The 21,277-nt window shown below is 33.1% G+C and overlaps 1 protein-coding gene across 1 annotated transcript; it reads right to left on the bottom strand.

Annotated features, from left to right (window-relative positions):
* Positions 1-19,453: 19,453 nt before the first annotated feature.
* LOC143625815 (receptor-like protein kinase BRI1-like 3) lies at positions 19,454-20,656 on the bottom strand. The gene has a single exon (XM_077096054.1). It carries the CDS (start codon positions 20,648-20,650, stop codon positions 19,454-19,456), a length of 1,197 nt encoding a protein of 398 aa, XP_076952169.1. The 5' UTR covers positions 20,651-20,656.
* Positions 20,657-21,277: the final 621 nt, after the last annotated feature.

Here is a 21,277-nt window from a genome sequence, read left to right as displayed (position 1 = left end):
GTTTTAACGAACTATAAAAATAATAAAATAACATAGTTGAATTAGTTCCACGATTTATTGTTTTAGAGTTAAGATGTTCAACTCACGTTGCTTAGAAAAACTTAAATTTTGTATATAGAGCTGATAAATCTAGTGGCTGAGGACCAACAAACCCCTATTTAAGTTCGGGAAAAAAAAACAAAAAGGAAAACCAAATCAAAATCCAAACAAAAACCAAAACCAAACTTGTTTAACCTGGTTTTTAGTATTAGAAACTAAATGCCATGATTTGTTTAATTTTTAGTTTTAAAATTGTAAAGAGAACCTAAACCCAATCATATAAAATCGTTAAACTATTAGACGATATACTATTGAAGATATTCAAAGATCTTCAATAATATATCTTCTAATATAAACTTGGTATCATGTTATTTGCAAATATTTAACTTAAGATGCTCGTTGTAGTTGTTTCTTTAATCTAATCAGTGGCATTTATATTAATTTGAGAAAACATAGAATAGATAATAGTCCAATTATTGAAGTGTCTTATCATTAAGAAAGAGGAAGAAAAACATGTCATATGAGATTTGTCAAGTAAGGAGGACTAGGTTCTTCAAATCTTAAATAAAATACAAAAAGGATATTGGTTTGGTTTTCATGTTCTTATGTATATTAACCAAACCATTAATCCCAACAAAACCGGATTGGAAACCGTTGTTACTGGAAATCCTAAACTATTTAATTTAAAACTACAAACAAAAAAAAGGCCGAACCAGAAGCTAAACTATTTCGGTTGTAAAAGAAAACCGACCCAAGCTGTGTGTACTCTTACTGTTGTTGATGTTGCCCGATAACCTATCAATGTATCGTAATCGTTTGGCTTTGAGCGAGAATCTGTATATGAACACAAGATAAGTTTTATTTTTGTTTTCGTTGTTTTTATAACCGATTTATCTAAAATTTGTATCAAAAGACAATGAACACTAGCTTGGAACTAACAAAGCATATGAATTTTGAATAATTTGACCAAGGAAAACAAACAGGTTCAGACCGGCGGCCCAAATAAATGCTTAGTGGCCCGGTTTCAATTTTTTTTACTTTTGTAAAGGGCATAAGTGAAATCTACCTATCTACCTATTCTAATAAAGTAAAATAAATGTAGACACTTGTCATCTTTTGGTTAATTCTCATAAATTTTTCCCTCCAAAACTAATATATATGTAATAGATCAATAATTATTCACTTTCCTTTTACACTATATTTATATAATATCTATATATTTTTATAAATATAATTATTAGCATATTATATTACTTTATATTTCAAAATACTTGGTAAATTCCAAAAATCAACAACAAATCATGTTTTTCAAATGAAAATTGATTCGGGTTTGTTGTGAAACTTAAATTTAATTTTATAGGTCAAAAGTTGGTAAATAGATTTTTTGGTACAAGTTAACTACATTTAAGTTAAAATTTGTTACGGGTCAAAAATGAAACTCTTTAGCGTTTTTAAAAGTTTGAGAATGCAAACTAGATTTATTGTCAAATTTGTTATGGGTTCAAAGTGTTAACTTGAAAATGTTAAAAGTATGAAACCTAGAATTTTATATAAGATTCGGGTTTCAAATTTATTTTTAAGGCAATTTTTTGAAATAATCAAAAGATTCGAGATTTGGCAAATTGACTACTTTTCCTTCAACTATTAGAATTTAATAAAAGATTGACTATCAATGATTATAACTTTTATCAAATTTGAAATATTTATGTCAACATTAACTTTTCCTTCAATGGTGATCAAAATGTTGTATGTGAAACATGCCATGCAAAACTATGCTCAAACGAAACAAAATATTTACAAAATTGAATGGGTTAGCATTTATTTTTTATGTTGCCATTATGACAAAGTCAAGAAGCTCTCTGAAACTTATCAAAATCCTTTTCATGGGGTAGCTAAAAAAATATAGTTCTTGAAGAACATTTATCGTTATAATTTAATGTTCTACTTTCTTTTGATGGGTGGTAAATTAAGAAATATATCAATAAATGTAACGCTCATTTTGTATTTAAGCTGAGTTGTTAGAACTACTATCGTATAAGAGGTCTTATTTCCAAAATTGGTTCATAACCAAATTTATTTCAATTATACATGTATGACATCGACAATAAATTTTTTAATAGAAAGAACCATTCTCGGGTACATTTTTGCACGAGCATTTTTTGATTAATTAAGTTCATTTAAAAAATTAATTTTGTGATATAAATAAAATCAATTTATGTACACATAGTATAGATACAAACATATATGTAATGCATTTTTTTCATATACGCTGTGTAATTATTTATTTTATTTGTAATTTTATAATTTAAATTACCCTGTGTATGACACGGGCTCTAAAACTAGTATTCGAATAAAGTAAAATAAATGTGAATACTTGTCATGTTTTGGTTAATTCTCACAATTTTTTCCCTCAAAAACTAATATACCTAATACATGTAATAAATCAATAATTATTTACTTTCCTTTTACACTATATTTATATAATATCCATATATTTTTATAAATATAAATATTAACATATTATTTTACTATATGTTTCAAAATAATTAATGAATTTCAAAAATCAACAACAAATCATGTTTCTCAAATGAAAATTGCTTCGGGTTTTTTTTGGGAACTTAAATTTGATTTTATGGGTCAAAAGTTGATAAATAGATTGATTGATATAGTTAACTACATTTGGGTCAAAATTTATTACGGGTCAAAAATGAAAATTTTGAGTGTTTTTAAAAGTTTGAGAATGCAAAATAGATTTATCGTCAAATTTATTATGGGTTCAAAGTGTTGACTTTAAAATGTCAAAAATATGAAAGTTGAAATTTTAAACATGATTCCGGTTTTAAATTTATTTTTAAGTGTATTTTTTGAAATAATCAAAGGGTTCAGGATTTGGCAAACTGACTATTCTTCTCTCAACTATTAAAATTTAAGAAAAGATTGCAAACTCTTTCGACATGTCACCCGCATGCCCATCAATGCTTAACTTTTATCAAATTTGAAATATTTATGTCAACATTAATTTTTCCTTCAATGGTGATCAGAACGTTGTATGAGAAGCATGTCATGCAAAACAATGCTTAAATAAAACAAAATAATCACAAATTTGAATGGGTTAATATGTTATTTTTTATGTTGTTATTATGACAAAGTCGAGAAGCCCTCTGAAACTTATCAAAATTTTTTTCATGGTATAGCTCAGAAAAATATAGTTTTTGAAGAACATCCATTGTTACAATTTAATGTTCTACTTTCCTTTAACGAGTGGTAAATTGATAAATATATCAATAAAGATAACGCTCCTTTTGTATTTAGGCTGATTGATTAGAACTACTATCGTTTGAGAAGTCTTATATCTGAAATTGGTTCATAACCAAAAATCTTTCAATTATACATATATGACACCGAGAATGAATTTTTCAATAGAAAAAAGCATTCTTGGGTACGTTTTTGCACAGACATTTTTTTTATTAAGTTATTTTAAAAAATCATTTTGTGATATAAATAAAATCAATTTATGTACATATTGTATAAATACAAGTATAGATGTAATACATTTTTTTCATATACGCTATGTAATTATTTGTTTTACTTCTAATTTTATAATTTGAATTATCTCGTATGTGACACAAGCTCTAAAACTAGTATTATATAAAATACGACAAACAAAACACCTTATAGGACAATTGCTAAAAAAGGTAAAAGGGAGAAATAAGTAACAAACAAAATAAATAAAAAACCTAGAAAACAAAGCATAACTAACAAGACAAAAAACACGCGGTTATCAATTTTTAAAGGCATACCATTGGAAGATTAAAATGGTTTGACTAGAGGTGCAATAATAATGTTACCTTATCATAAGACTTAAATAAAAATCTACCGTCACGTTATTTCACGTCGGAGAAACATTCACTAACTTAACCATTAAATATATGTAATGGTTTAGCTAATTAATTATATAAAATAACCAAAAACAAAAAAAAAACTAAAAAACTTAAAAAAAAAAAAAAAAAAAGATTAAGCATGCATTTGATGGATGAACTAATGGTGGTTCCATGTTCAAGAGCCCCTCACGCCCTCAACCAGCGTGGCATGCCCTTGGGCTTGGCGCCTCTACCTTCACCTTTTGTAATGGTGTTTCACACCTATTATTGCTGACGTGGAGTAGGGTTAACACCCACTACACATGACTTAAGAGAAAGATGCTATATTCTTGCGTAGTGGCCGTGTTTTAAATATATTCGTCATAAACCGGATGTTTTGATGACGATACATGAGTTCGCAGTTGATCAATGTCATGCTAATCAGATTTGTACGTAATCATTTTTAGTGATTTTTATTTTTAAGTAGGCCTCCTATATTGGGAGCCCAAGGTGGGGGTGGGCCGAACGAGTAGCTGGTTAATTTTCTTAAGGAAAAAAGGAAAATTCTGACTTGAGGCATCAGGCATTGAAGATTTGAGTCTTTGTTTGTTTGTAATGGGCTAGGTATTTTGGGCCAGGACTAACACCATCCAAAACAAATCTGTGTCATAACTCATAATTAGTCCTCCTAACTCGGTAACTCCTACTAGGCTGGGTAAGTGGGTCATTGGTTGAAATCTTGTTAACCATTGCAATTATTATAAAATCAGATATACAATCTACACTAACTATACATGGTAATTACGGTTAGTAGTTATGTTGGTTAAATGTATATATAAACATATATGTTCCATGTATTTGTTATGACCACTTCTTCAATATATCATAATTTCTTTTCACGTTATCAGCACGAAAATTGCTCTCTACAAGGGTTCATTAGCGTATTCATCATCCGGATACTGAATATCAATCCTTCTTTGTTTTACATTATTTAGAATGCCCCAAATTAAATTTTTGATTTGTGTATTTAGAATACCCCAAACTTAGGTTTTTAATTAGTATATTTTAAAATGCCTAAAGTAGTCTGCCCAATTTTAAACCAAAAACCGAACACTGATGTTTAAAACATCATGAACAGAAATCCAACACATAATTTAATATAAAAATATTGCTGCACAACTTGCATGCCATCACGCACCAAGATTCAATTCATCTTTATCCAAAACATAAATAAAAAATAAAAAATAAAAAATAAATAATAATAATAATAATAAACCTTTGCCGGAAGTGTATAAATATGCGGCGAACAATACAGTTAAAACCAATACCTAACGGAACCAAACCCACTTTCCTATCAATCAATTCGGCACTAAAATTGAAACAATGAAAACCTGAATCTGAATCTAATGGGTGACGGAAGAACGAATCCGGCTGCTCCAAATCCTCGGCTTTCCGGTGACCAGACGGTTTTCCGGCGAAACAACAAATCCGGAAGAACGAAAACCTTAATCCGGCGACGGCGCAGACGTTTTGATGGACTCCGACGACTTCAGTGACGGCAGTTGGTTAGGTTCCGGCGGTGTGATATGGTGACGGTGACAGTGGATTACTGTGGTGGCGGTTATGACGAAGCGGTTTGTGACAGCGGTTATGACGGAGTGCCACTGTGTTTATTTTTCTTTCCGTTGTCTGCAGAACCGTTTCTTTAATAAACCCTTAAAAAATGTGTGTTCCATTTATATTATTAACAGAATACGCCCACATATATAAGCCCATGCCTAAATTATATTCCAAGCCCAAGCCCAAGCCCAAGCCCAAGCCCAAGCCCAAAGATATTAATAGGCCCTTCAAGATATGATATATTTGTGATATACAAGTGGTATATGAAAGAGATGTAATATGTATTCTTTCACTAATAATCCACCCATCCCTTCCATATTTATTATATAATACGTTATCACGGCGGAATTTGAATGGCGGTGACAGTATCCAAGATCACATAAGTGGTATGGCAGTTACCCACCAACTGTAATTGTAAGAAAGGCTAAAAATAACAAAATATATCCATAAAACATAAAGGACACGTATATGCACCAAATTCATCCATATACAATTATACATATAAATATCAATAAATACACAAAACGAATTTATATGTTATGCGCTTCACAAAATATATATATATTTTTTGGCAATACATTAAATATATATATATATATGGTTAATAACCGGAAGGTATTAGATAAAGATACATTCAATATATGGCATGACCGACTAGATCACCCTGGTAGCATAATGATGAAACGAATAATCAAAAGTGTAAGCGGGCACCCTCTTAAAAACTTAAAAGTTTTGCCACCACAAGATTTATCATGTGTAACATGCTCTCTAGGCAAACTTATTACTCGGTCTCAAATCATACAATTGAGAGCTCATTTCCCGGAAAATCAAATTAAAAACATCCGGATGGATAATGCAGGAGAATTTACATCGCAATCATTTAACGATTATTGTTTGTCGATTGGGATAAATGTTGAACATCCAGTGCCTCATGTTCACACACAAAATGGTTTAGCTGAATCGTTGATTAAAAGATTACAATTAATCGCTAGACCACTCCTGATGAGAAGCAAACTACCTTCTTCTGCATGGGGTCATGCTATTTTGCATGACGTTGCACTGATCAGATTAAGGCCAATGGCTGATCATGAATATTCCCCATTACAACTGGTCTCCGAAGGAGAACTACGTCTGTCCTACCTAAGAATTTTTTGTTGTGTGGTATATGTACCAATACCGCCACCACAACGTAATAAAATGGGACCACAAAGACGACTGGGCATTTACATTGGTTTTAACTCTCCGTCTATAATTAAATATTTAGAACCATTGACAGGAGACATGTTTACAGCAAGGTATGCTGATTGTCATTTTAATGAAACAATGTTCCTAGTCTTAGGGAGAGATAAGAATAAATGAAAAGTCTGGTTATATATGAAATAATATGAAATGCATCACAAATATCATGTTTAGATCCCGGAAGAGATCAATATAAATCTGAAGTCAAATATGTCATACATTTATGAAGAGTAACTAAAGAGTTACTAGATGCATTCATAAAGCACATATAAAGTGACAATGTCACATATACTAGTATCAAATTCATTTGCTCGAATTAAAGTCCCAGAAAAGACCAATATATTTCTAGAAGGAAATAATAAAACCCTGGAAGAACTAAATGTCCTAGAAGAGACTAATATAATCTATAAAGTTCCAGAAGAAACACAGGTATTAAATCGATATGAGATCTCTACAAATTAGGTACAAAGGTACAATTCGGAACCTACATGTAACGCGCGCTAATGAAATACTTGCATATGCTATAGCTACAGATGTAATCGATGAAAAAGATTACGAATCTAAAACTCTGTAAGAGTATATACACAGAGATGACTGCCAAAATGGCAAAATGCCCTGAAGGCTAAACGAGAATTGTATGACAAGCAAAACACTGTAGTTCGAACATCCATAGACGTCAAACCAGTAGGTTATAAATGGGTGTCCTTAAAATAAAAAGGAACGAAAAGAATGAGATTTGCGATGTATGGCACAAGTTGTAACACAATGATTGTTTTCCCAAATCCCAGTAGTTGATTATGAGGAAACGTATTCCCCTGTAGTGGATGCGATAACCATTAGATGTTTTAAACAGCCTCGCAATTTCATAAGGACTTCGGATAAAAGTTATGTATGTTATCACTGTATATTTGTACGTGACAATTGAACATTACATATACATGAATATCCTTGTATGGATAAAAATGCCTGAAGCATTAAAATCAATACCCCGAGATATGAATCTCAAGATTTTTATTTGGTCTCAATAAAACTAGTCGTATGTGGTACAAACGACTCTATAGACATCTTAATAAAGGGTATGAGTTTAGTCAAATGAGTCATATGCATTTATCAGAATTTCACTCTTAAAAGTTCATATAATCGCAGTTTACAGTGATGATGTCCTACATCATCGAGAGACTCTGTCGAACTATTTAAGAGAAAATTTTGATATGCAATAACTTGACGCAACTAAATTAATCCTCGATCAGCAACTCGAGTATATGCGTAATTGCATATTTATCTGTAAATCATATTACATCCTGAAGATGTTAACATATTTTGATAACGGATAAAGTTGATTCACTAAGCACACTAGTGATTGGTTGATCGCTATATATACATATGGATCTTGACCATCCCCGAAAAAAAAGGCGAATATGTACTTGGTCCAGAAGTACCATGGTTAAACTTGGTCAATGCCCTAATGTATCTTATAAATATCAAGATATTAACATTGCTTTCTCAATGTATATGCTAGTGAAACATAATTTTAGTTTAATATGTTGTACTCTTTTTTCCTTCACTAAGTTTTGTCCTAAGAGGTTTTATTAGTAAGGTTTTTAATGAGGCAACATAAATGATCCAATAGCATCAGCTTATCTTATAGGTCCTGAAGTACCTATTTAATAGCATCCTGAAGCATATTGTTTATTATTTAAAATACGCGGTGCACGTTTGTTTTCCTTAGCTACGGTTTTATCCCACCGGGTTTTCCTAGTAAAGTTTTTAACAATGAAACATCATTTAGCGTATTACATGATAAGTTAATATCCTTAAAGGACTCAAGACATGGTTTTGTCTCATAAAGAAAATACAGGAAGAAGATTGACTTTTAAAGATTTAGATATTATGTTCAATTGAAGGGGGAGAAATACACATGTTGTACTCTTTTTCCTTAACCGTCCCACTGGGTTTTCTTAATAAGGTTTTAATGAGGCAACATAACTAATCTAGCAGTATTAGTTAATATCGGTCCAGAAGAACCGAGCCAACATTATCCAGTAGTATAATGTTGATAGTGTATAATATAAACGTATGAGGAGAGTGTTATAAACACATACATTTATGACCCAACCCAATATTTTATGGGTTGATGTAATCAGTCTATGTGTCTTTATAAAAAGATCATACTCAAAGTTTATCATAATAGCAGTTTAGGTTGATGATATCAACATAATAAGATCTCCTGAAGAGATAGAGAAAGTTGCCCAGTTATTAAATAAATAATTTGAAATGAAAGATCTTGGCTTGACAAAATTATGCCTTGGCCTGCAGTTTGAGCATTTGTACAATGGCACATTCGTCCACCAGTCAAACTACATCCAGAAGATGTTAGTTTGTTTCAATATGACTAAAGGCCATCCGTTTAGCATACCTATGGTTCATCGACCGTTGGATCCACATAAAGATCCATACCGCCCTCAGGAAGAGGGAGAAGAAGTACTTGGTCCAGAAGTACCATACTTAAGCTCAATCGGTGCCCTTATGTACCTTGAAAATAACACGCGACCTGATATTGCATTCGCAGTTCATGTACTAGCAAGATATAGCTCAAATCCAACACATAGACATTGGACTGGAATAAAACATATATTTCGATATCTTCGCGGGACACAAGACTTAGGTCTTTTCTTTCAAAAGAATGACAAGTCCCAGATTGTTGGGTATGGTATGCTGATGTTGGTTATCTATCAGATCCACATAAAGCAAGATCTCAAACAGGTTATGTATTTACTTATGGTGGCACCGCAATTTCATGGAAGTAAACTAAGCAAACACTTACAACAACATCTTCAAATCATACGAAACTGATAGCATTATATGATGCCGGTCGAGAATGTGTATGGTTAAGGTTATTGATTAATCACATATAAGAAGCATGCAGATTAGAACAAATCAAGAAAGAGCCGACGGTTATCTATAAAGACAATGTTGCTTGTATAGCTCAAATCAAAGAAGGCTACATCAAAGTTGACAGAACAAAGCACATCTCACCAAAGTTCTTCTCAACATATGACTTGCAGAAAGAAGGGGAAATTGAAGTTCACCAGATCAAGTCAAGTGAAAATCTAGCTGACTTATTCACAAAATCTTTACCTAGAAGCAGTTTTGAGAAATTATAACAAATGATCGGACTTCGAAGATTGAAAGACGTTAGTTAAATTGAGGGGGAGCACTATACATGCTGTACTCTTTTCCTTGACTAAATTTTGTCCCATTGGGTTTTTTTAGTAAGGTTTTTAACGAGGCAACATAACCGATCCAGCAGTATCAGTTTATTCATAGGTCCTGAAGTACCTAATTAACATCATCCTGAAGCATGTTGTTAATAGTGCAAAATGGACAGTAATGCATATCTAAGGAGGAGAGTTATAAAATCAGATATACCATCTACACTAAATATACATGGTAGTTACACTTGGTAGTTATGTTGGTTAAATGCATATATAAACATATGTGTTCCATGTATTGTTATGACCACTTCTTCAATATATCATAATTTCTTTTTAGCAATTATTATTTTTTTAAGGAACTAAATTAGATCGAGTAGGAATCCGAGTTTTCAACCCCCGCAAATCTAGGATATTCACTTTCATAGGAATCAATTTGTTCCATCTAAAAACAAGATTTTTTATTTTTTTAGTTTTTTTTAAATGGGCTTAAGGTACCATTCGTTTGTTTTCTACTTAATGGTTATAATAATTATATAGTGACCCATTCCAATTGCCACACGACTTTGTGTTTGAAGTACCTCCATTCGTTAACACATGAAGTGGACTCAAACTTTTGGCTTTCTAGGTGTGCTCTTTGAAAACTATTGATAGTCAAGGCCGAGCCTGAGAATTCGCGTGCCCTGACGAACCGAAAAAATATGTTTTCTAAGCCTTAGCGTACTAAATAATGTAAACAATTTTTTAAATGACGATTAAAGTTATGACAATAAATATAACAATTAGCAAAATAATTGTATTATAATGATTTTATGACATACTGAATAAGCTAATAGCTAACCGAGGATTTGTGAAGCTCACAAAACATTCTTGATGGCAATTTGGTGAATCAACTCATTATCATTTATGCTCTCTAATATTCTGTTCTTGATAGCTATGATCACCAACCCGCTAAGTATTTATTGGGGCATTATGGATTGTAAATAAGAATTCAATAACTACAATTTTAAAAAACTCATTTCTACAGATGCTACCATGACCATTGGTGTTCGAAGTCGATGCTGTTGTTATCTCGGCTATTCATTTCATTTTTTCTATTTATTTACCTTTTATGGATTAATAAAAAGTAACATGTCTCTTTCAATTTTTAATGACCTGTAAGTGTTTAGGTAATTTAAAAAAATTGGGTCTAAAAAGTGTGTGAGTATTGTAAAAATAATGGGATTATAAGTGTCGGGTATTATATATATATATCACACCGGGAATTTTTAAAAATTTTTTTGCCCCGGAGATTATAAGTGTTCAGGAATTTTTAAAAAATATATATAATGGGAAGTTTTTAAAAAAAATTTAAAAGAGTGTTTGAGTATTTTGAACCGGCCCTATTGATAGTGGTTTATGCAATCATGCATCGATTAAAAGTTATCTCCTAGCAACTTCGTTAATTCCAATTCCACATCATCATCTTCTTCTAAATATTTGAGTCGCGTTAATCCTTACCCTATGAATATGATTTCCCTAAATACCTCCCTATTCCTAAACCCTAGATTAAGTTTTTTTGTTCCTCTGTATACTCATGTTGTAATTTAAACCAACAAGATTTCACAATAGTCTAATATTTTAGAGCATAGTGAAACGCATGAGAAAAAAAATCACGACGACACTATTCGTTTATCTCAAAATAAATGTTTAGTCTCGACGCGTGTTGACATAGTTTACACAAACTCTAACACTTACATTAGAACTCATCAAAATTTTCATGACTATGAGTTGTCAATAATCTTGTGCTGAAAAATAAAGGGTCTCAATGATTTAAAGGTCATTCGGCATGTCTCTGAAACTTAATAATTACGAGACATAGTCAAACAACCCAAAGGTTGTTATACTTTCTATAGACAAACGTACAAACCATCCAATGCATTTGGGCTTTAGGGTACAACCCATGAGTCAAATTGATTACATGTCAAAAACTAAAAGCTCATCCCTTTAAGGTGTGGACTGAGTATGGCCCTGTTTTTAATACAACCTTCACATTCACTGAAAAGGAGAACCAGAGGAAATCATCCATTTCTAATTTTCTATTGCAGATCGTTGATCCTCTTTTAATAATAAAGACTTAATTGAAATTAAATTTAATGAGTAATATTTCATAATATTAAGTTATTTGTTAATTGTTATGGTGTTTAAATTGATGATTGTTAAACAAGTGAAAATAAAATACGGAGGGGAGTTCTAGATTCGTCAGGACTCGGGACACAAGCTTAGCGTCAAAGGTCAGAGTAATATATGTTACACGGGTTCATTATTTAAATCGAATTTGAACACACAAAAATTTTGAACGTATTTTAATTTAAATTATGTTTTTCTAATACTCAATCCAAATTATATAAATTTCATTAATAAATATACATTTAAATGATTGAATCTTTTAAAAACAATAATTGCCGTATTAATTGTTTATTGGATTACATCGAAACAGAAGGCAAGCGGGCAACAAGCTGCGCCGCTACCCGTTTTTGAATCGCAAAACCCAATCTTTTAAAAACTATATTTGCTGATCTTGGAGTCATAACATTACTATGCATGACCCGCTGAACACGGGTAAGTAGCTCCACAGCTTCAGGCGCGAGCAAACCAAAAGTGTCAAAAGCAAAAGGAATAAATACATGTTGGTTGTCAAGACACGCCTTTTCATGTTTTGCCACCTTACCTGAAACAGCTTTTAATGCGGCTTGACCGACCGCGAAACCACTACTCCCTAAGCCCACCAAAGGAGAAACCCCTGTTAAATCCACACACACGTGTTTCCCTCCTATCCATCCAAACACCAAAATGTCAGCCGGTCGAAGAGATGATCTTCCCTCCGACGGGTCAGTCAGGAAATTCACAGGTGCTTCTTTCTTAACAGAAATTCCAGCTCGCCTGAATATATCAAAGAGCACATCCCTAACCAGATCGTGTCGGTACTTGAACCCCGGGAGCTCTTTACAGTGCACCGCGTGCTCCCCATATGAGTCTAAACACGCTTTACGACAAACATGACATATCTCATCAACCGGAAATAGAGGAATCATAAGGCGATACTTAAGGATACTACGATACTCCACTGGAGACATATGCTGGCCTAACCCATTTATAGGGATAACAAGAAGAAAATCTTGAGCATGTGGTGCTTGTAGACACTCAAAAATGGCTTTTTGTCTGCTTGTCATGTTAAAGTGTGACTCCATGTCGTGAACAATTTTACTAAAAAGAGTGCTCGCCAATGCATGCTGGGCTTTAGAGGGGGCGGTCTCTTTGTTAGAGAAACTGCTAAAATCGAAGTTTGGAATCATATCACGAAGACAAGCCAGAGCACAAGAATAATCAGAATCCATCCCACATATACCACTGTCTCGCAAAATGTGATCCTCAAGCACCCACGATTGGGCTCTCAAAGACAAGCCAGAGCACAAGAATAATCAGAATCTTTTAGCCTTTTTAAATTTTTCTTATTCGAGTCGACCCAAAATTTCCGTGTATTATGTTAAAGATGTGCATGGGCCAATTTAAGTCAGTTTTAGGCTCAAACTAAAACAAAAACGTAATATCTATTTTGAATATCCATTAACTAACGGGTCAAATGAAAGGTGCGACAAACCCCAAAAAAGATAAAAATGCTCGTTGGCTATAATATTATCAACATTGTGGTACATACGGAAAACAAGAAGTGCTTTCGTTTTTAATGAAGTGAAGATCTCAACCTCTGTGAATGCAGAAGACATTGAATCAAATTTATTTCTATTAATAATGTTTTGATCTTTGAAAGGGGAGATTTGTTGTTGGAGAGGGTCTTGTTCTAGCTTTTTTATGTTCTGTCATCTATACAATCACATTATGCTTTAGAAGTGTGATATTCTAATCCTATGCATTTAAAGGGTTAAGGTTTCCATTCCTTTTGACTTTTGAGACAGGTTATTGTCTTTTAATGTTGTCATAAACTCATGATTATTACTATATAAAAGAGAACGAAACAAAAGTGTGTAGAAAAGCAAAAGATGTTAGTTTGACCATTGTCAACAGTATTCTTATTCTTCTTTCATAATACAATTCGGGTAATATTATTTTCCATTATCATTGAGTGGAACGACAATCTAGTCTATTTTGTTTCGAGAAAGAGAAAAATTGTATATTTTTGTGAGTTTCGGTTCTTTCAAATTAATCTATATACTTTGACAAATTAGTAAACACGCTACTATTGTCACACCCCGATCAAAGGCGGCGGAACATGCCGAGGTGTAACGATTGTCCATAAGCACATGACACTAATTAAAGTGACAGTATTTAATAAACTCATTTAATTTCACAACATCGAAAATGTCACATAACAATTATCCATAAAATAACCATAAACAAGATATCACAAAATATGGCAAATTTGATATTGTTCATTTTTACTAATATCCTAAGGTGTTTGATGTCGTTTTCTTCACAATCATAAATCAACCAAGATGCAAACCTGCAACATTTCATAAAATAAAGTTTGTCAACACAAAGGTTGGTGAGCAATTCATAAGTTTAATCATATTAGTATATAATAAAGATAGCCACAAAACTTGCATACGAAACGATAAATAAAAGTGGTAATTTGGATAAATAGATATCGCTAAACACATTAGTGACACCTAGCTATAAGGGGATGCCAAAAAGTCTAGGATTTTATAGTTATCGTTAATTGCATTACGTTAACGACACCTTGCTATAAGAGGATGCCAAATAGTCTAGGATTTTATAGTTCCACCAACTAAAAGCGATAAACACATAGGCATATAAGCATAGAACACCAAATCGAGCAATTATTTAGGTAAAGTATACAACTACGTTTGTGGTTTAAGATTCAAATATAAAGCATTTTGTTGAATAAGTATGAAATGTCACCCCCAAAATAAAAGATGGAAAATGGGGTATGGAGTACTCACCTTCAAGTAGTAAACTTGAAAGATGATAATTTGGAGATTTGTCGGAACGACGAGTTTAACGCACAATGCCTAAAAAGAAAAGAAGTCTTGAATTTAGAAAGGTTGTCTTGAAGGTCATTAAACAAAATAAATGTTGACAAATGTAAATAATTAAAGTTCAAGGTTTAAAATGTAACTATTTAAGAATTTATAATAATAACCCTTTAAAAAGGTAAGTTTGCTCGAAACCGGGTTAAAGTATCTAACCTTAATATTTACTCAACCTATGTTAAGTAATAAGGTGGGTAAAATGCAAGAATGCAAATCCCTTTGGAATAAAGATACTAAAACGGTTTTTTTTATCGAGTGTTCGGGTTGTCGGTTCGGGTCTTGATAATTGGTCAAACCCAAAGTCAACTTTCTAAAATATTGAATGTTATGAGATAACTCAATAAAATTTAATAAGACTTAATCAAGTATGTAGTTCCATTGTTTTAGAACTAACAACGCACGTTAAGCGAGTGTTTGGTTTTGTCTGTTCAAATTTTGTTATGAGATCAAGTTGGATCCAACATTTTCAAGTACTTAAGAAAATATTTAAAAATCAATTTGTAACAATTTTTAAAGAAATATACAAGTTTTGATGGCTAAAAAAAACACACTTGTGTGTCTTAAGCGAGTAAGAATCGGTTTGGTTCGGTTTCCATCTCACAACAAGTTCATAGATGGTTTCCACATGTCCAAACACTAAAGAACTTGTATAATAATGTACAAATAAAAAAAAAATACTTTAAGTTTTACAACCAAAAGTTAACAATAAAGTCTTTAAACAAAAGTTCGGTTTTCGGTTCGGATCGTGTTTCGGGTTAAGACCGAGGTAAGATTCTACAAACCCATAACCATAGAATTTGTAAAAATGATTTTAGAAACTTAGATCTAACAATAAGTATGTTTAAACAATTATTTAACAAAACTAGTAACAAAGTTTGGTTTATGGTTTAGAGCTATTTACGGTTAAACCGAAGCATAGACTCTTAAAAACTCATAACCATGGAACTTGTAAACATGACCAACAAATTAAAATAAGCAAGATTAATATGTACGAACAAGTTATATAGATGTATATATATGAAGGACACGAAGTCCTCCATGAAGCCTTGCCTTATGAGGTCTGAAACCTCACTGACCGGAATCGGAGAAGTAACTACCAAAGGTAAACAAGGGGTGTATATTATATATATTTTGCACAACCATAAACAAGTATTAATAAGGCTATATAAACTAATTAAGATGAAAGACTAAAAACCTTCAAGAACACTTAAGAAGATAACCTTGAATCTTTGATGTTTGAGAGAGTTTTTTTTTTTTTTGGAGTTGTAGCAAGGAAAAATGAAGAGGAAAGGTGATGTATATATAGGGTAATGTTGGTGATCAAATATGGGTGTGAGACACAAGAGTTTTCATGCAAAATGGATCAAGACAAAAACACAAAACAAAAAAAAAATTAAAATAAATAAATAAATAAATAAAAATAAAAATAAATGTAGGATGTTTTCATGACCCAACAAATGTGAAACAATATTGTAACATAAATCCATCATTTTGATTATAACATAAGCTTCGGTTTACAAATCGGGTCGGTTTACATAATAAAAAAATACAAACAAGACCCGAAATTGACGAATGTCACAACTATCATGAGCAAAACCATAGGTATAAATGCCATGTTGTCGTCCCTACTTGCATGACAACGGCAACCCACACTCTCTTGTACTACTTCTAAATTTATACTTTATATCAACCACGTATTGAGCACTCACCATTTCGGGAGGAATACATCTACCCAATATCCTATACCTTAGTATCATTTGTCCAAAAGCATTTCGGTATTAACTATTAAAGGAGATTTCTAGTTAAAAATAAAGATTTATATTTTATAAAAAAAATCTATTTTTATCATAGAAAAATCATTCTTTTCTAAAAAAAAATTGGATTTTATCTATCGCAATGCATGAAACTTCTTTTAGGACTTCCTAAATTTTTACAACGCAGGCCATGCTTATATGCTATGTGACCTCCACTGGCTTACCCGAAACCTAATTATTGACATTTTATACTTTGATAAAGTTGATGCATTTTAAAAGTCATTGCACAATAAGCATAGGATTGGATTCACGGTTATAATTTTAAGATGATAAAAAATATTATTTTTTCAATGACAGAACAAAAAGTTGTAGATTCCAAAGTATTATTATATAAGGTTTTTAGTCTTTAGTTGAATGTGAAGTTAATGAACTTCAAAACCACACAGAAACACTTCAAATGCTCATATGAGGTTCACTAACATCAATTGTGAGGTTCGCTGACCTTGCCATTGAAGATTAAAGGTTTTAAACACATGTTCACTAGCAAAGAACATCAACTACCAAATGGCACGCTTAGGCTATCCAAATTAAAAACTTAACATGTTATAATATGTTTACTTCAAGATTCACATATCTAAATTAATAACTTCCCATATTTATTATACAACTCAAAACACATTCATGATAGTATGGCTAATCATTTGAAATATCTTTATCAAGTTAGCTTAAGTGGCTAACCATACATGAAACTTTGCATTTTGGGTCTATATTTATATAATTCATCAATAACAAACCTTATTTTTATGATAAAAACACATTTTTTTACTTATTTCAGTTCTAACGGTTAATGTAACTGATTCGTGTCAATTAGTGATGGTCAAAACATAATTTCATACAACATCTCACTCTAGGAGTCTAGGTTAAACTTGATCAAAATGTATCAAGAGCACATAAATCCGAATTCTTGATTTAGCTATGTATTCAAACTGAACTTAATTAGTAAGTTCTAGATATCATATATGTTGTTCTTAAGCCAAATGATAGAAAATCACTACTTGGGTATCAAACCTACTCAAATTCTTACAACTACGCTATGGACAACATATATGATATCTAGTTTTGTAACACATTTGACACCCCCCCTCGACAATTTGTATGTTCGAATAGGGAATTAATTATGGTATTAAATTTGTGAAATGTTAAGAAACTATGATACAATCAAAACTGGATTACTTATCGTTTTTGGTACATGTAAAGCTTCCATTGCATTTTAGAAGGATTTGAACCTAAAACATCTAATAAACAGACTTAAAAGTGCTTACGATTACACCCTTACGTGCTTATTGTGCAAGTAGAAAAAAAAAATGTATGAAATGAAAAGAAATGGTAATGTTAAAGAGAAAGAGACTAGTGTAATAAAGACAATGATGTCGTTTCAACACTATGCATATTGAAAGCTGAAAAAGGTAGACACGCTCAGCACGTGCTTTCATATAAACACATATAATTACACTTTTAAGCATATTATTTTCCACATATAGACATTTATATGATCCAATAATACACCACATCACTCAATTACTTTAGTGTCCATATGGATAGATGGGTTACTTTTATGTAGTTCTAAGACATTCCCTATTATTATAAGATTCCGTAATTAGAACTCTTTTAAGGCCATCACCACTTTGGTGGGATGGTAAAGGCTTTGGCCTTTTGGTGAGAGGTCCAGGGTTCGATTCCTGGCATTGGCGGTATAATGTAAATAGTATGAGGAAAGCTTGTATGTTCAAAAAAAAAAAAAAAAGAACTCTTTTAAGGGTTTCTAATAGCAGTAGTGCCGGATTGAAGAAATTGGGGTCAACGATATGTAATCAGGTTAGAAGTTAGTTTGGAAGCTGAAATAAAAAGGTTAAATGATATGTAATCAGGTTAGAAGTTAGTTTGGAAGCTGAAATAAAAAGGTTAAACGGGTTGTAAAGAGACTTAGTTGGCTGAACTTATAAAATCTTTGTAACTTATTTCTATAATCAAATGTTGAACGAGCTGACAGCCTACTATATTTAAACAGGTTAAAACTACCGACGCATCACACAAATTGTCAAATCAAGCAGGCTATAAAGAAATCAAGTGAGCATACGTACCAGTAAATAAAAATGTGGGGGTCTGTTTTCATACAACTTTGGGAATAAAGACGAAAAAAAAATACAAAGTAAATTGTCGTTAAATTCTATGTATACTGAAGTTTACGGAAAAAATAGGTGTATGCTTACTAAAAGGGTGTATGAAAACAAAATTCGTATAGCAAAGATTTGAGTATTTTTCTTACGGGCACATGCCTCAATTCAAGTCATATCTTCACGATAATATCAACAATATATGCGCCAAATGGACCAAAAAAAATTTATGTACAAGAAACATATTATCATCATGACGATAACACCATATTTTCCAACTTTTTGACGTAAAAAATAAATTAAATAACTACTATCCAAAAAAATATACTTCGTAGTTTCATCATTTATGATCATATTCTGCAACCAACTACACAAAATTAAACGCGTAATTACCTTCTTTAGTAGTGGGGTTTGAGCTCGGGTCTTCATTGAAAAACCCAATACGTCAACCACTAGACCACCCAACCACTAGACCACCGTTAGTGGTTAAACATGTAATTACCTATTTTACCCTTTCCATTCATTGCATTGTGACGTGGGTCGGGTCTTCTGAGTACCTGCACTAACCGGGCACGGACTTTGAACCGGAGGGACCATACAATTATACTGCAAACACAACGAACTACTCAAAGGAATCGCTGACCGTGGTTTAATCGGCATCCCGGTCAAAAAATTATGCTGCAAGTACAACAGTTTTATGCTGCCCGACATTAACAGGTCAACAAAAACCTGTGGAACCGAACCCGTGAACCGGTTATTGTTCAAGTAAAGATTCTGAACCGTTGCGAAAAGTGGCGAAATTTGACCGTACAACATATTATGGCTAAGATCAACGGTTGGGATCGTAACCGACCTTACGGGCCGGACCGGCCCGGAAAACATGTTCCGCTCGAGCTGTAGGTTGGTGATTGGAAAGTTAAACACGCAGCCCGGGATCGGGCCCGAGAACCGGTTCAAGCTTAGGTCGAGGTAGTTTAACCGGTTGAGCCGGGTTAATAACCGGTCGGCCCGGCCCGAGAACCGGTTCCATGAGAGAGAAAGGTATTGTAACGAAGGGGGGAGCGAATACGGGCCGATGGGGCCTGAAAACTGGTTATGTTTTAAGTCTAATCGGGTTAGGCTTCGGGAAATGAAAGGGGGTATTGAACCCGAAAGCCTGTTATGACAAAGGATTACATTGGTCAACGCGGGTAACTTCCCGATTGACCACGGTATCCCACCGGTGAGTTGGTTATAACTCAGATCAAGCGTTCTTAACCTTTTAAGTTCCGTTAAAGCCGGAATTTCGTGGAAGATAAAATTCCGGCTAACGGCAAAAAACCGGAGATTTTTCAACTCGGACATCGTGGACGGCAATGCGCCCATGATCCGACCGGGAACAACCGTGAACTCAGCGAGTGCGGTTAGTTTCCCGATCGAGGGGTGTAACCGGCCTGATAGGCCGGGTGCCCCTGCACGTGGGTCCCCGAGGTTTAACGCGACAACCCGTTGGTTCTCGCAGTAAACCCCGGCGAAGTTACACGGGTCGGAAGTGAAATCCCATGAATTAAAGTAATTCGACCCGGGCATATCTTCTAGCGATTTACGTATCGCTTGCAATGCTAGAAAGTCCACTGGGTCCAGCATTGCTGAGCAAATGCTGGACCAGTGAATAATAGTAATAGTAATGGTAATAATAATAATCGGCATTCGGGTTTTCAACATATTGAGAATATGAGGATTTGTGAAGGATATACAAATTGAAATTATAATTTAATGGGGATGAAACGTTGAATATTAATAAAGGAAAATTGAAGATGCTTTACCGTGAAGGAAGTGATTATTCGGCTTTCTGGTGGAGGGTGGAAATTAGGTCGTGAAAGCTTTAATGGCTGCAAATGTTCTAGAGAGAGAAAGTAGAGACAGATTATTATTGTTGTTATTATGGTGATGATGGTAATGGATTGGGGAGAAAGCAAGCTTGGAATTGGGTTTTGGCTTGTTGGAGAAGGAGGAAAAGCAATGACTGCTGCTGCCCCTGCTACATTTGACATTTGTTTTGTTTGATGAATTTTTTTTATGTGAGTTTTTGGTGTTTTCGAGGTTGTGTTACCGATGTGGGAGTTAGGTTCGGAGGAACCAACGGTTGTCCGGGCCTACATGGGAGGTTCGGGATGACAGCTCAGGAAGTTTAGCGGTGACCTGGACTAACTAGTACGTGACATAGGTGGAACCTACCGCCATAATTTATTACACGGCGGATAATAAAGTAAGTAATTAAAGTGAGTTAAAAGCTTTTTATTAATTAAATTGGAAAACAAGGACAGAAAATAGTAACGAGTTTTAGAAAGT

The sequence above is a fragment of the Bidens hawaiensis genome, unplaced genomic scaffold, assembly GCF_021521415.1.
Source record: "Bidens hawaiensis isolate Kalapana, Puna unplaced genomic scaffold, B.hawaiensis_p1.1 tig00004242_1, whole genome shotgun sequence".
NCBI classification, from domain to species: Eukaryota; Viridiplantae; Streptophyta; class Magnoliopsida; order Asterales; family Asteraceae; genus Bidens; species Bidens hawaiensis.
Note: the sequence above shows the minus strand (reverse complement) of the source record. Positions and strands in the feature narration are given on the sequence as shown.